Raw genomic sequence first — 13,867 nt, forward strand, 5'->3', positions numbered from 1 at the left:
GCAGGCAGAAAAACAGGAAGGAACATTTACAGTCAGAATTCACTTGTTTTATTGTCTGCAACTTCATGCACAGAAACCATTATTTTGATATAAACTACTGATGGTGGAGTGTAAAGTATGAAAGAAATTTAGTTTACATTGGGAAGCATTGGATAGATTCAACTCTTGAACCAGTTTCTAAGCCTATTCCTGATTCCTGTAACTAGGATAATTTTCATTGGCTGAGAGTATGATTCCATGAGCATTTTCTCTGCTGGCACAGAAATAACTTTTTTTTTAATTTATTTTTTTTCCCCAAGGGTTAAAAAGATCTGGATCACTTCACTGATTCACATGGCACCGTGGTTCTCAGACCACTGTGGAGGATAGGTGTGTACATATATGCAGGCACTTGCAGGAATAGCCAGAGGCCACAAATGCATTGCAAAGAGCAAGTTTTATTTTAGTTACCTCTCTACTGGGGGATCTCCGAAGCCACACCTGAGCTCCCAGGCAGAGGTGACACCAGCGGGGACGCAGGTGCTGGTCAGTTCAGCCCTGCTGGAAGATCGCTGGGCCTGCTGAGCTCGCCTGTATTTCAAGGCTTCAGGCAGGCGCAGCCTCCCACTCTCTCTCACAACAAAGCAGGAATCTCAGACATAGTGATAAGGTGCCCAGAGTTTCTCACAGGCCTATGTTATCTAACACAGACGTTCTACTCCTCAAGCACACAAGGTCAGTAAGACAATTAGTGTGATGTGTGTGCTTTTTCTATAGACAGGTGCAAGTCACTTGAGCGTATTTACATTTAACTAACCTCCTCCCCAAATCTTCCGCTATATCCCCATACAATAGGACATTGCGACACAAAGCTGAAAGAAGTTATTAACTCCTTAATGTGACCTTGATCCTACAGAAGATTTTGTGGAAATATGTTCTTAATAGCAGGAACATTTTACAGCATCTTTGAATTACTTTTTATTTTTCTATTTTACTATTTGTCTGCATTAATGGGGTCAAGTGAGATCTCCACTGAGAGTTTCATTAGCTCATAACTACTGAAGTCCCATCACATCTCCTTAAAGTGCTTCTATCAATGTGTTTGGTCGGTGAGCACAAAAAAAGAATCTTACTACCAAGTTGAAAATTCTCCCTGAAATCGGTGCAGATCTCACGGCTGAATACACTGGAGTGCAAATGCAAATATAGTGTTTTCCTAAGAATTTATTGGGGCATCTTTGGGAGGCAGAACTAAAATGCTGTCTTGTTACTAAAGTAACTTATAAAACTCATGCATCCACAAGGAACTTTTATTTCCCAGTTTTTAAAATTTAAGACTCAACAAGATTTTGGGAATGACCTATTAGATAGCAGTGTAGGGGAAAGGGACCTGGGGGTCCTGGTGAACAGCAGGATGACCATGAGCCAGCACTGTGCCCTTGTGGCCAGGAAGGCCAATGGCATCCTGGGCTGTATTAGAAGAGGGGTGGTTAGTAGGTCGAGAGAGGTTCTCCTCCCCTTCCACTCTGCCCTGGTGAGACCACATCTCGAATATTGTGTCCAGTTCTGGGCCCCTCAGTTCAAGAAGGACAGGGAACTGCTGGAGAGAGTCCAGCGCAGGGCAACAAAGATGATGAAGGGAGTGGAGCATCTCCCTTATGAGGAAAGGCTGAGGGAGCTGGCTCTCTTTAGGTTGGAGGAGAGGAGACTGAGGGGTGACCTCATTAATGTTTACAGATATATAAAGGGTGAGTGTCACAAGGATGAGGCCAAGCTCTTCTCGGTGACAACCAATGACAGGACAAGGGGTAATGGGTTCAAACTGGAACACAAAAAGTTCCACTTAAATATGAGAAGAAACTTCTTCTTAGTGCGGGTGACAGAACACTGGAACAGGCTGCCCAGGGAGGTTGTGGAGTCTCCTACTCTGAATTCAAATCCTGCCTGGACACCTTCCTGTGTAACCTCATCTAGGTGTTCCTGCTCCAGCAGGGGGATTGGACTGGATGATCTTTTGAGGTCCCTTCCAATCTCTAACATTCTGTGATTCTGTGAAGATGGTTTTGTTCCCCAAAAGTTAGTAGAGTGAACCTCACTGCCTCAAAAACTCTTGCTAAACACACTTAATGCTGCCTTGCTTTTCTCCTGTCGTCCAAGTAAACGGCACAGAATTACTGACAGAACTCTTTTTCAGGCCTAAAAAATGCCTCTCAGGTCTGAACAGGAGTTAGTTGCTTCTTTTCTAATATAGATTCAGAGTGCAAGAAACAAGAACATATTTTTCAAAGATAAACAAATGAGTTTCCTGAATGGCTCAAAGGAGGACAGGCAACTTCCCTGGATTTTGATAGCACACAACAGTCTCACAGAATCCTACATAATTTAGTTTTTATTTGAAGAACTTTATTAAGTGGTATGATTGATCTTGATAAAGTTCATATATTTTCAGAAAGTGCAAAAATCAACTGATCTCCAGAGTAATTCAGTATTTATGTTTTACCTTAGAAGAGCTAGTTTGTCTGTTCTGCTGCCATTCCCTCTATTCTTAGAATGGAAAGTCACATAAATTTACTCTACAATGGCTCACAGCTGTGGAACACACCTTTGCAACATTTATTGGAATTGCTTTTCTTAATTAAACTAAGTAGCAAGTGTAGATTTTGAAAATGTTATCACTTCCTGCCCCATCCTTCTAAAATGGCAAAGTTCCAGAAAGCAAAGTCCAATCCACAGCACAAGTCTCCGTGATTCAGTGTCCCATAAAACTCAAGTCCAGTCTCTAACCATAGTTCCTCTCCCTCTAGTCTAGACAATGCAATCTCTAATGCTTTCACTAATGGATTTTTTAGCCAGTTCTTTAATTGATATTAGTTCCCAAAAGCACAATGAAAACTTTTTTTTGTCAATTGGGTTCAATTACTTTAAAAGGTAAAATCAAAGCCTGGAACTAAGGTGTAATGTTACTAAAAAAGTACATATTTTATAATTAAAAAACTCCCACATTTAAATATGTATATCCCTCTGTGACAACAGTAAAATATTCAAAACCCCCACAATAATAAATTTACCGGCACTTCTAGGAAACACTTGCCACTTTGTGGGGTCTATTTGGGTTATGTCTCCAGCGGTAACTCTACTTTCATCTTCGATTTCCCAATGGCAAAATTCCAGTGGTTACAGGATGAAAGAAAAACTCATTTCATAGTTGCTCCTTAGCAAGCCTTCATTAACCAAAGTATGTGGCTGTTCAGTTTGCTCCCTAATCAAACTCCAAGATGAAGTAGAATTGAAGTTATCGTAAAGGGGCTTGGACACCTCATGAACAGCTTCATGGAAGGGATTAGACCGCAGGTCTGCAGAGCACCAGAAGTCTGCAGGACCAGAGCCACAAGGTCAGCTGCTCATAAGTCTCTTGTCAACCAACTGTCTTGTTGGGGAAGCTGGTGGCATCAGGAGGTTCAGAGCATGGCAGTTTGCTCCTCTGGATGTCCCGTGGACAGTTGTGCTGAATGAAACGCACTGTAGTAATTCAGAAGAACCCATGGTGGAACAGCTCTGTTTAGTTGCTGTGCTCTCACAGGCAACTCCACCACACAAGTTTAATTAAAAATATCCCCAGAATGTCGCTTCTTTCCCCTTCTTTCCCCCCTTTCCCCTACCACTCAAGCCACAGATACTCTTCTCGAATTAGCAGCCCACACATCTTCCCCTAATCCAAGCGCTGTTAACTTGAAAATATATTTCAGCAAGTATTACTCTGAGATCCAGTTACTGAAAAATAATGAGGAAATCATAGAAGGTCCTGAGTTGGAAGAGACCCACAGGGATCATCAAGTCCAGCTCCTGCCCCTGCACAGGACAACCCCACAGTCCGCACCATGTGTCTGAGGGTGTTGTCCAGTCTCTTCTTGAACACTGTCAGGCTTGGGGCCGTGACACCTCCCTGGGGAGCCTGTTCCAGTGCTTCACCACCCTCTGGGTGAAGAACCTTTTCCTAATGTCCAACCTAAACCTCCCCTGGCACATATTCCTGCCATTGCCTCACGTTCTGTCATTGGTCACTAAAGAGAAGAGATCAGTGCCTGCTCTCCCTGCCTTGTGAGGAAGCCGTAGACCACAATGAGGTCTCCTCTCAGTCTCTTCTTCTCCAGGCTGAACAAACCAAGTGACTTTAGCCACTCAATGCATTGGTTCAGCCAGTAGCAACAGCCACAAAACCCTTCAGCATCCAGATGTTGATACTTGAAGATGGTGATACTTGAGTGGTCCCAATGACTTGCTTTCATCTCTAGTGCAGTGACTCCGAGGAAACACTTTGTTCCTACACTCAAGCTGAAATGCACAACCCTGACTTGTGATAAAGATGCATGTAGTAGAAAATAGTATTCTGTATGAGCTGTTGTGTATCAGAGTGAGGGTTGGGCTTTACGCGAGAGAACTCAGAGGGTAAAGGATGACTGTGGTGGCTCAGCAGGGCTGTTCAAAGGCCTGTTTTAATGTAAGACTTTGAGATCATCAAGTCCAAGCCCCCTGCTAAAGCAGGTCCACCTAGAGCAGTGTTGTCTTTCCTCCTCACACCTCTGTCAAATAACCCCAAAGAACAGATGATGAAGTACAAATGTTCTTTGGGGTTGACAGAGGTATGAGAAGGAAAGGCAAGACTGGGTGCTAGGGATGTTTGCTGAGTAGAGGAAAAAAGGGAGATGCCATGAGGAAATTAAGTTGGAGAGTTCCCAGAGAAAGTGTTTGCTGTTCACCAGAAAAGTAATTTTTTCTAGAGAGCTCTTCCTCTTCCCTTCTGAGGTGACCAGAAGGCTGTAGAAAGTTACTGCTGTAAGAAAGAGAGAACTGGTTAGCAGTCTGAATGGGAACAGTGCTCTGTAGAAGTTAGAGCAGGTCCAGAGGAGGCCACAAAAATGATCAGAGGACTGGAACAGCTCTCCTATGAAGAAACACTGAAAGAATCGGGGTTTTTCAGCCTGGAGAAGGCTACAGGGAGACCTTATTGCGGCTTTTTAATACTTAAAGGGGGCCAATAAGAAAGATAGGGACAGACTCTTACCAGGGCCTGTGGTGACAGGATGAGGTGCAACGGTTTTAAACTGCAAGAGGGTATATTTGGATTGGACAGAAGGAAGAAATTCTCTATGATGAGGGTGGTGAAACACTGGCACAGGTTGCCTGGAGAGGTGGTAGATGCCCCATCCCTGGAGACATCCCAGGCGAGGCTGGACGAGGCTCTGAGCAACCTGATCTGGTTGAAGATGTCCCTGCTCATTGCAGGGGATTGGACTAGATGACCTTTGAAGGTCCCTTACAACCCAAATCATTCAGTAGTTCTGTGAGCCTATGTACTGAGAAAGGTAGTTTTTAAAACAGAGCCAAGAGAGAGCCTGAATTAAGTTTTGATGGGGAAAAGACTCTAAATGCTCATTTCCAGCTCTCATAATTACTAAACTCATTCTATCGCCCAAACTTTGTTTTCTACCAGTGCACCTTACAAACATTTTCTCTGCAATGCGTCAGTGGGTAATTAATTTACTTTATGATAAAAACATTTCAGAATTTAAGCATGAAAAGAACGGTAGCTCATTTCTCATTTGGGATGCTGTTCTAGGTTATCTGCTCATTCATGAAAACACCACACATTTATAATAGAAGACAAAGACTAAGAAAATTACACTTCTTCAGTTATCACTGAGAAATCAGTTCTGGAGCAGACCAAAACTTGCGATAATGTCATGATTTTAAACATGAATAAACTCATTATTTATCCAGTAATATTTAAAACTGAGATAGTTAAACCTGAACATCTTAAGTCTGTATTTCTTTCAAAAACAATCTGTGTTCAACCATACTCTAACTTCCAACCTAAAACTGATCCATAATGAATCAAATAATCATTCCCAAATATACATTATTGCATTATATGACATTAAGACCTATGATCAGGGTTCATTACAATACACATTTCTATGTAGTCTTTTAAAAGGCAAAAAAATTGTAAACTAAATTTTACAATAAATTATTACATTTTCAGATTCATAGGGCCGAAAGTAGTAAGCATGGAAACAAAGGATTAATAGCAACAAAGACTAGAGAACAGCAAGATATTGCAACTACCACAAATTCCAGAGACTGAACATAACTGACAACACTACATCGTGTAATAAAAGTGGGAAAGATCCATAAACTGTTTGCAACCATATACACTGTTTTAGGTCTATAAGTCAATCCATATAAAACACTAACAAAGTAATAGGTTATTGCAATTGTTTTCTATAATAGAAAGTTACAGTCTCTTTTTAAAAATACAGCCAAAATATAATTTACCAGTACAGCCAGGTTTGAAGACATTTACAGTGATTTATTTCTTATGCAACAGCAAGACAACTACATTGACATTGTAATGCTCACACTGGAACCGCAAAGGCTGAACAAAATGAACAGATCAGTTTCAAAGTGAACAGACTGATTTGCACTGACACTGAAGATCAGAGAGAATAAATGTATGGACAGGCTAAGTTTGTAACTGCAGAAGGTATTACAATGGATGTACTTTTGAAAAGAGTTTAAACTATAACAATTATTTGCACCAGAAACTTTACCAGTATGAAACAAGAAACCTAAACCTACATATGTACGTACAAAATGTACTTCAGTGAAAAATGTTTGAACTAATAAGGTTATTGTGTGTAACACTGCTCCCATCTTTAAATGACAGGATTCTGAAATGTATAAAATTGTTTTTCCTTTCATGTGATATATATTAAAATGTTTTTTCTTGCTGTTAACACTGAAAATTTTAAAGCTGTTGAAACTAAACTGGTCCTTTCATTGGCAAAAAGACTTTTTTTTACTAGTAAATGCCACAATTTGGTTAAATCCTGACTGGGTGTGAAACTGTCAACACTGCTGAAGATCAGAAGTTTGAAAAATAAATTAAATGTGAAAGGAAGAGGTCACAAAACAATGAGGTATTTTAACATCCATGTTGGAATGAGCTTCAATATTCACGTTTTTGTTAGCTGATTAACAATGTCACTGAACAGCATGAAAGAAATCGGTAATATTAGCCAGCCTTTTATTCAGCAGCAAAGAACGTTTATCCACAAGACTAAAAAGGACAATAAATCACACAGGAGGTAATGTGAGATCATGTAATCACAAAAAAATTGCTGTTAGAAACGCTAAGGGCCTGAGTTGAAGGTAACTTAATGTGCTGCATTTAACTGAGCAGTAATTATCTTAAAAAAACAAAACCAAAACCACACCATCAAAACCAGAACTTCACTGTTTAACCTTTCCATGAAATGTCACATTATTATCAGAGATAACTGCAATGGTTAACAGGCAGAAAGAAGAAAAAAGTGCTTTTATCCCTGTATTAATTTACCTGTTCTAAAGCTCCCATTCCTGAGAAAACACAGTTATGCCTCCTTCCTTATTGGAAGTATGAATTTATAATTTAAGAATTATTTAGGAAATAATTTTTAAATGGTTAACGAAAAATCTTGATGAGCAAAGTGAACAACCCTGAAGCAACAACCAGCAGTAAGGGATCCAGCTTCTCAACCATCACAAAGACAAGAGAGGTTACTTGCCGAGCAGCACAGACCAGCTCACCCGACCTTTAAACCAATCCTGAACTTCTCACCAGAATGTATTACTATGAAAAAATATAAGAAAACTTTTTTTTTTGGGAAAAGGTTACTTACCAGCAGCCAGAGCTCTTTGCAATGTGTTGTGTGTACGCACATTTGCTCTACAGAGGTCCAAACATCAGAAGTATCCAATCATAAAATGGGCGTCTTTTGGCCCTTACAGCACTGCGGGTGTGGACTCATCTCTCCCCTTTTCCTTGACTTTACAGCAAGTATAGAGTTACATCACTCTGCCAGCCACACGTAGCAAAGGAGAATGATATATGGTTGTCAAATACATAGACAACGCACACAATTTCTTTGAGATAAGCAGCTTTTCTTTACAAGCATATCCACACCACGGATAATTAAGTGTCCCAGTATCCTCAGAAAAAGGTGGCTGGCAGAGACTTCTTGGTTCTTTGGTTGAAGATATCTTGAGCTAGTTGTCTGGCTTGCAAAGACATGAAACAGAGATATCATTGAGCAAAGCCCCAAATGTAGTCTGAGAAACATTAAGAGTATATCCTGATTACTGATGGTGACTTAATCATACTGTTTTCAAGAGTGGTAATACAGTCCGGTATCTAGTTTGGAGATAGTTATCCTCTTTTCTCAGCTGGTCAAGATAACTAGATTCAAGACAATCTGAAAGTCTCTGTCCCGTGCAAATAAGGAGACAATATTCTCTCACTACCCCACATGTGAAGTCTCAGACCTGAAAATAGAGGGTTTAAAAAGAAAAACACAGATGGGTTAATTTCCTCATTTGGTGACCTGGTAGAAATCCCAAAAGATTCACCAGGAAAAGAACAGTAAAGTAAGTGGGAGGGGAAAAAAATCAGCCATGGGGATTTGGATCGTCTGCTGTGTAGCAGAGGTGATGGGCATCAAAAAGAACAGCAACGACGTTTCAAACACCTGAATTTAAACAGCTTGATGTGAAGCATGACCAATGTTCTTGTGGTTTTGAGTTGACACATCCTATGAAAATAGTCTTGACCCTGCAGTCAGTGCTAATGGCAGTCCACACGTTACTGGAGCAGGTCCACCTGTATTCAAGCAGTCTAGGGACAAAGAGGAAGCAAGAACAGGGATCCAGAACAGAAATCCAGAGAAAATAAGGTTTCAGCTATGGAAAGGCGACTAAATACCCATCAAGGACTGCAAGAACCTTGCTAGGGCATGCAGAGATGTGGTCAGGAAGGCTAAGGCTCAGCTAGAACTGAAACTGGCAAAAGATGTAAAGAAGAACAAGAAAGGGTTCTCCAAATACATGAGCAGTAAGCAGTGGCAGAGGGCAGACATAGCCCATTGCTACACAGGGCAGGGAAGCTCCTCACTAATAATGCTGAGAAGGGAAGGGGTCTCCCTATCTATGTTGCTTTTGCTTTTACCAGTATAGCTGGACCACAGAGCACAGGATCAAGTAGCTACAACACGTGTCAACCCACTAGTAGTAGAGGAGGGGCTAGTCTGCAGCCCCTTGCAAGGGCTCAGCCCCTGTAAATACATTGGCCTAGAGGAAATCCACCCTAGGGTATTAAGTGGCTGACACTGATGCAAGGCCACTGTCTACAATCTTTGAAAAGTCTTGGAAAACTCGATATAAGAAAGAAGTTTTTACGCTAAGAACAATCAGTCACCACAACAACCTCCCCAGGGATGTGGTAGAGTCCCCATTACTGGAGGTTTGCAAGATGTGATCAGACAGCGTGCCAGATAATCTCATCTAGGCTCCCTTTGGATGATCTTTCAAGGTCCCTCCCAACCTGGACTGCTCTATGATAAAGATGAATGAGCTGAGGGATTCAATTGCTGAAGATTTATATCTGTAGAAACAGTGGTCTTTTCTCAGCTGTTTCTGAAGCTGGACTGTACCACAGGAGAGGCTGTGTCACCTGCATCTTTTGGCCAGCTGTAAACAAAGAACTGCATATCACACCTGAGGCTCAAGCTATGGAGGCTCAAGCTATGCTCCACCATTGCAGGCTGCCCTCCAGCATGTAAGTGCCAAGGCAGAGCCGGGGGGATGGCTCCATCCCATCGGAGCTTCTCAGCGCTGAGTGCTTGGGTCTGTGGTGTTGGGAAGGACTGATCCTGGAGATGATACAGGAAGGATGGTGGAGGAAGATTCAAGCAGCTCAGTCAGCAGAATTGAAAAGGACACAGGAATTCAGTATCAGCGGCAGTTCTCTTTTTTGGCTGGTTGAGATCCTCAGGTGCTGAGAAAAAACAACAGAGCTCTTGGTGTAAGGTTGGTATTGGAGCTGCTAGTGCAGGGTGGGTAAAAGGCCCCCATTTAAGCTGATGTTTTGAATAAACAATTTCTGGTGCAACCATGTGCTTCTGGATTGGGTGAGGCTCTTCTTCATCCAATGTTGCCAGAGAAAGAGAAGGTTCAAGGTAAACAGAATTCAGCCTTGATCCAAGATGTAGACAATCCTAAACACTAGTGTCAGAGGGAGACCACCACTTCTACTAGGATAATTCTCTACTTTTAAGCAACAGATATTAAATGCACTAGGGATGTATAACTTCCTGCTGCAAAAGGAAGCAAGAAGCAACCATATACTTATCAGTGAGGCACATGCCTCAAGACAGAAAAACATTTAAACCCATCTTTAGTTGGAGCTATGGTGCATGAGCCAGGCAACATATATGAAGTTATCTAGACCCATTTCTAATAGGGAAAGGAAAAGCAGCAGAGATCATGCTCCCATGGGGCAGGACACTGGATTTGACGAACTCAAATTTAAAAAATAATCATACAAGAGTGGTTGGAAAAGAGAAATACATAGGCAAAGGCTAACAATAATAAAAAAGTAAACAAGTTAAGAGGCATCTAGAATGCCTCCACTGTTGTGCAATGAGTATGAAAGAGGGAGGGGTAGTGTGAAAAAGCTTTAACTTCAGAGATCAGAAAGGACAGGAGGATGTCACCTTTGAACACCTGCAGTATACACCTCCATGTTAGTTTTTCATCGTATAAACCAGCTGATGTCTACCAAGACATAACACCACAACACAGTGTTCTGTTGCATCCACAGAATAGTCAGTACTGACCCTTTGCTGCTTCACTTTTGGTCAACTGCATCGACATATGATCACAATATTTTAAAATGTGAACTTCCTCTACTTTCCCTGCACTTGTAATGGTGTCAAGTGTTTCATATAAGAAAAAAGTCTCTCTTCAAAACAACAGTTGAAAAACTAACTTTTGCTTTAACAGTCTTGTCTCCATGGAAACCCTGGCCCTTTCAGGATGTTTGATCATGTATTTTCCATTTGATCAATGAGAAAGAACTAGTAGCAAAACACTGAAAACACAACTCAGAGAGGAAAGTTAATTTATTTGTCTAAAACATCAAACTAAGTTGAGATACCTTAGTTCAGTCAAAGCTGCTTCAGTTTCTTCACAAGCCTGGACTTCATAAACAAATATTCCAAGTTCATCTATCTACAAAAATAGGATGGACAATTCTTGACCTTCTTCACATATCAACTTAATTTACAAGTCCTTGGAGATCAGATGAAAAATAGGAAGTGATCCTATATTCTTTAATACACTCCACCATGTTTCCCAAGTGTACTGGAAAGGAGGAATATTAGCCTTCTTGGAAACGTGCATGGGAAGGCTTCTTGCCATCTCTTGGAGACAGGGTACGCATTTACATCACCATGACTGCCATGGTACAGAATCCTCGACTGCTACTTTTATACGGCGTGACCAATTATCTGAGAGTTGTAGTCCGCTGTCTCCATTCGCAGAATGTACGGGATGATGCTGTCGATCTGAACGTTGCCGATCAGTCCTGCAAAGAACAGCTCTTCTGTGATGGCTGCGCTCATCAGCCTAAGAGCAGGCAACCGGAGGAGAAGTCTAGATAGTCTGGAAAATAAGTTGGGTAAAAAGTGTCACTTGTGGGCAGAGATGTTGGTGTTATTCACAATCATGTTACCAGTAAGCGAAAAAATTAACAAGGGACAATACTGGTCAAAAATCGCTATATCTAGTTCATGAAAGGTTTAAATATTTAAATCAGTAGAGTATTAAATTTATGTCCAGTCATGTCTTCAACAGTACAAAAAATGTGAATATGCCTGTCAATTACATGGACTGTATAATGTTTAGACTTTGAATAAATGAAAAAATATTCCAAGTAGGTGCAATTCAAAATGAAAATACTAAAAATATTTATTTTATTTCAAATATTTATTTCGTTTTGGAAATTAATAATGAATACTCATTAATATAAATAATAAATAATACTCGTAATATGTATGAGTACTTTGAAGTGCTCCAAAGGTAATTTCTTATCTTTAAGGAAATAAGAATGTACCTATTTATTAGAAGAAATACTGTACAAATCAGTAGCACTGATGCTTTGAAAAGAGAATCAATCAAAGAAGTGTATTATTTTACAGACCTGTAAGTATCATCCGGATATGCTTTTGTTACATAATCTTGGAACTCCATGTAAGCCTTTTCTTGAAACTTCTCAATCTGTACCACATTTTCTAGACCTGGGTGATCTGAAAACAACACTCTACATTGTTATACCTGTTCTATATAAGATGCACTAAAATCCCTACAGATTATCCAGTTGTAAGCATACTGAAATCATTATGTGGTAGCTGCAGAAACTTCACAGTTTCAGTGGAGGACACTGCTTTACCTCCTCACATTCCTTTTCCTCTATGTTTATGTTTTATTTAGTTTTATATAAATAAAACCAGACATTTTGGAGAGTTCAAATAATATTGTGCTTGCAAAGTTTACATCAATCTTGATTATCCAGCTCTGTTCTCTGCGCAGCAGTAAACCAGCATTGTTTCAATAGACTGACATCTATTGGAACATTGTATGCACAAATAGCGTTCTTTTTCAACTGTTCGGTGCAAAATTTGCCAATGTGTTAAAACTAATTTCTAGTAGTGATTTAAACACTTGACATTTCAATCATGCTAAAATGAAAGGATATTAACTGAACTGCAAAGTCACATTTGGAAATTATTATCCAGCAATTCTGAATACTTTACGTGGTCTGGAGTTTTTAATATCCACCTATCTCAATGTAAATATTTTACTGCCATAGTAGCATGACAAATCATGCAGATTTCATTTTTCAGAAATGGGATCATAAAGGAGCTGCTAGATTATGTCAGGTAAAAGATTATTTCTAACAGTCACGCTTCCTCTCCAAATACATCGCCTTCTGTCAACAACACCATGAGATTTTGGTCTAGCTCTGCAGATACAAAAGCTTTCAGAGCAATTTAGCAGTTATGTGATAGATTAGACTCCCCCGAGCACATCATCTCACAGAGGAATATTTTGTCCTGTGTAGTAATTCAGTCATTCTGAAAGCATGAGTACAAATTTATGCAGAAGAGGTTAACAAATGCACATTTTGAAGAGTATCCATTGATATGCAATATGCATCACTTCATGCTGTAGCTTTTAGAGCAATGCCAGAAACACAGCTAGAAGTCAGTAGCTTGAAGATCACTGCTAGTAACTAATAGCCATTAATAAAGATGTAAAGTCCTCCAGGCGCTCCCTTTACACTCATCTCTTTGCCCAAGGCTGCCCTGTGACAAACAGCTGGGTTGGCACAGACGATTTTCAGCGATCTTTGAGTGTCCAGCTGTGGAAGACAGCAAATCAGCAGGGTCTGCTAAAGCAGATGTTCTCACCTTACGATTCTGCTGCATTTGCAGCCCAGCCCCATTCTGTGGCAAAGCAGTAAAATCCCTGAAATTGTAATTTCTGGGCTGTGCATCATTGCCAGAACATCCCTTCTGTTCAAGGTGGTGAACATGACTTTCCGGTATATGAAAACTCTGTTACATGGCTCACAGGATCAAGACATTGCCATTAAAGCAGCTAAAGAAAATTCATCTTAATCATGTGTCTGGATATAGTGTTTTCCGAAGACATTTTTCCTTCTACCTTTTGTGTTGTCAAATCTAACTGGAAGGAGACAAATTAATTTCAGACTAAACAAATAAATAAATATTGCTTTGCAAGTGTAAGGTTCCTAGAGAAATATTTGCTCGTGTCCAACAGGGCTGATTTCTTCAGACAGGCAGACAGATTCTGTTGTACACCCTAGCAGAAGCTGTACTAGAAAAATGGGCTTGATATTTTCTTCCATCATTTTATTTCTTTCCTGGAGCAACCTGTACCGGTTCTGAGTATGGGAAGCCATGGAAGGACTAATTAGGGGTAAAGAACACTT

At 40.4% G+C, this 13,867-nt stretch overlaps 1 protein-coding gene across 14 annotated transcripts in view; it reads right to left on the reverse strand.

Moving 5' to 3' along the window:
- Positions 1-5,501: 5,501 nt before the first annotated feature.
- Positions 5,502-13,867, reverse strand: part of NR2C1 (nuclear receptor subfamily 2 group C member 1) — a 59,057-nt gene continuing 50,691 nt past the window's right edge. For 13 of the 14 annotated variants that reach the window (XM_071800111.1, XM_065837384.2, XM_065837369.2 and 10 more), the window contains 2 exons: positions 12,053-12,158; positions 10,956-11,514 (listed from right to left, as the gene is read on the reverse strand). In XM_071800111.1, the coding sequence (XP_071656212.1) occupies positions 11,340-11,514; positions 12,053-12,158 (281 nt within the window). In that variant the 3' untranslated portion in view covers positions 10,956-11,339. Of the gene's footprint in view, positions 8,341-10,955; positions 11,515-12,052; positions 12,159-13,867 lie in introns of those variants that run through there. The other variant, XR_011736002.1, reaches the window with a different exon arrangement.

This window comes from Patagioenas fasciata, chromosome 1 (genome assembly GCF_037038585.1).
Source record: "Patagioenas fasciata isolate bPatFas1 chromosome 1, bPatFas1.hap1, whole genome shotgun sequence".
NCBI classification, from domain to species: Eukaryota; Metazoa; Chordata; class Aves; order Columbiformes; family Columbidae; genus Patagioenas; species Patagioenas fasciata.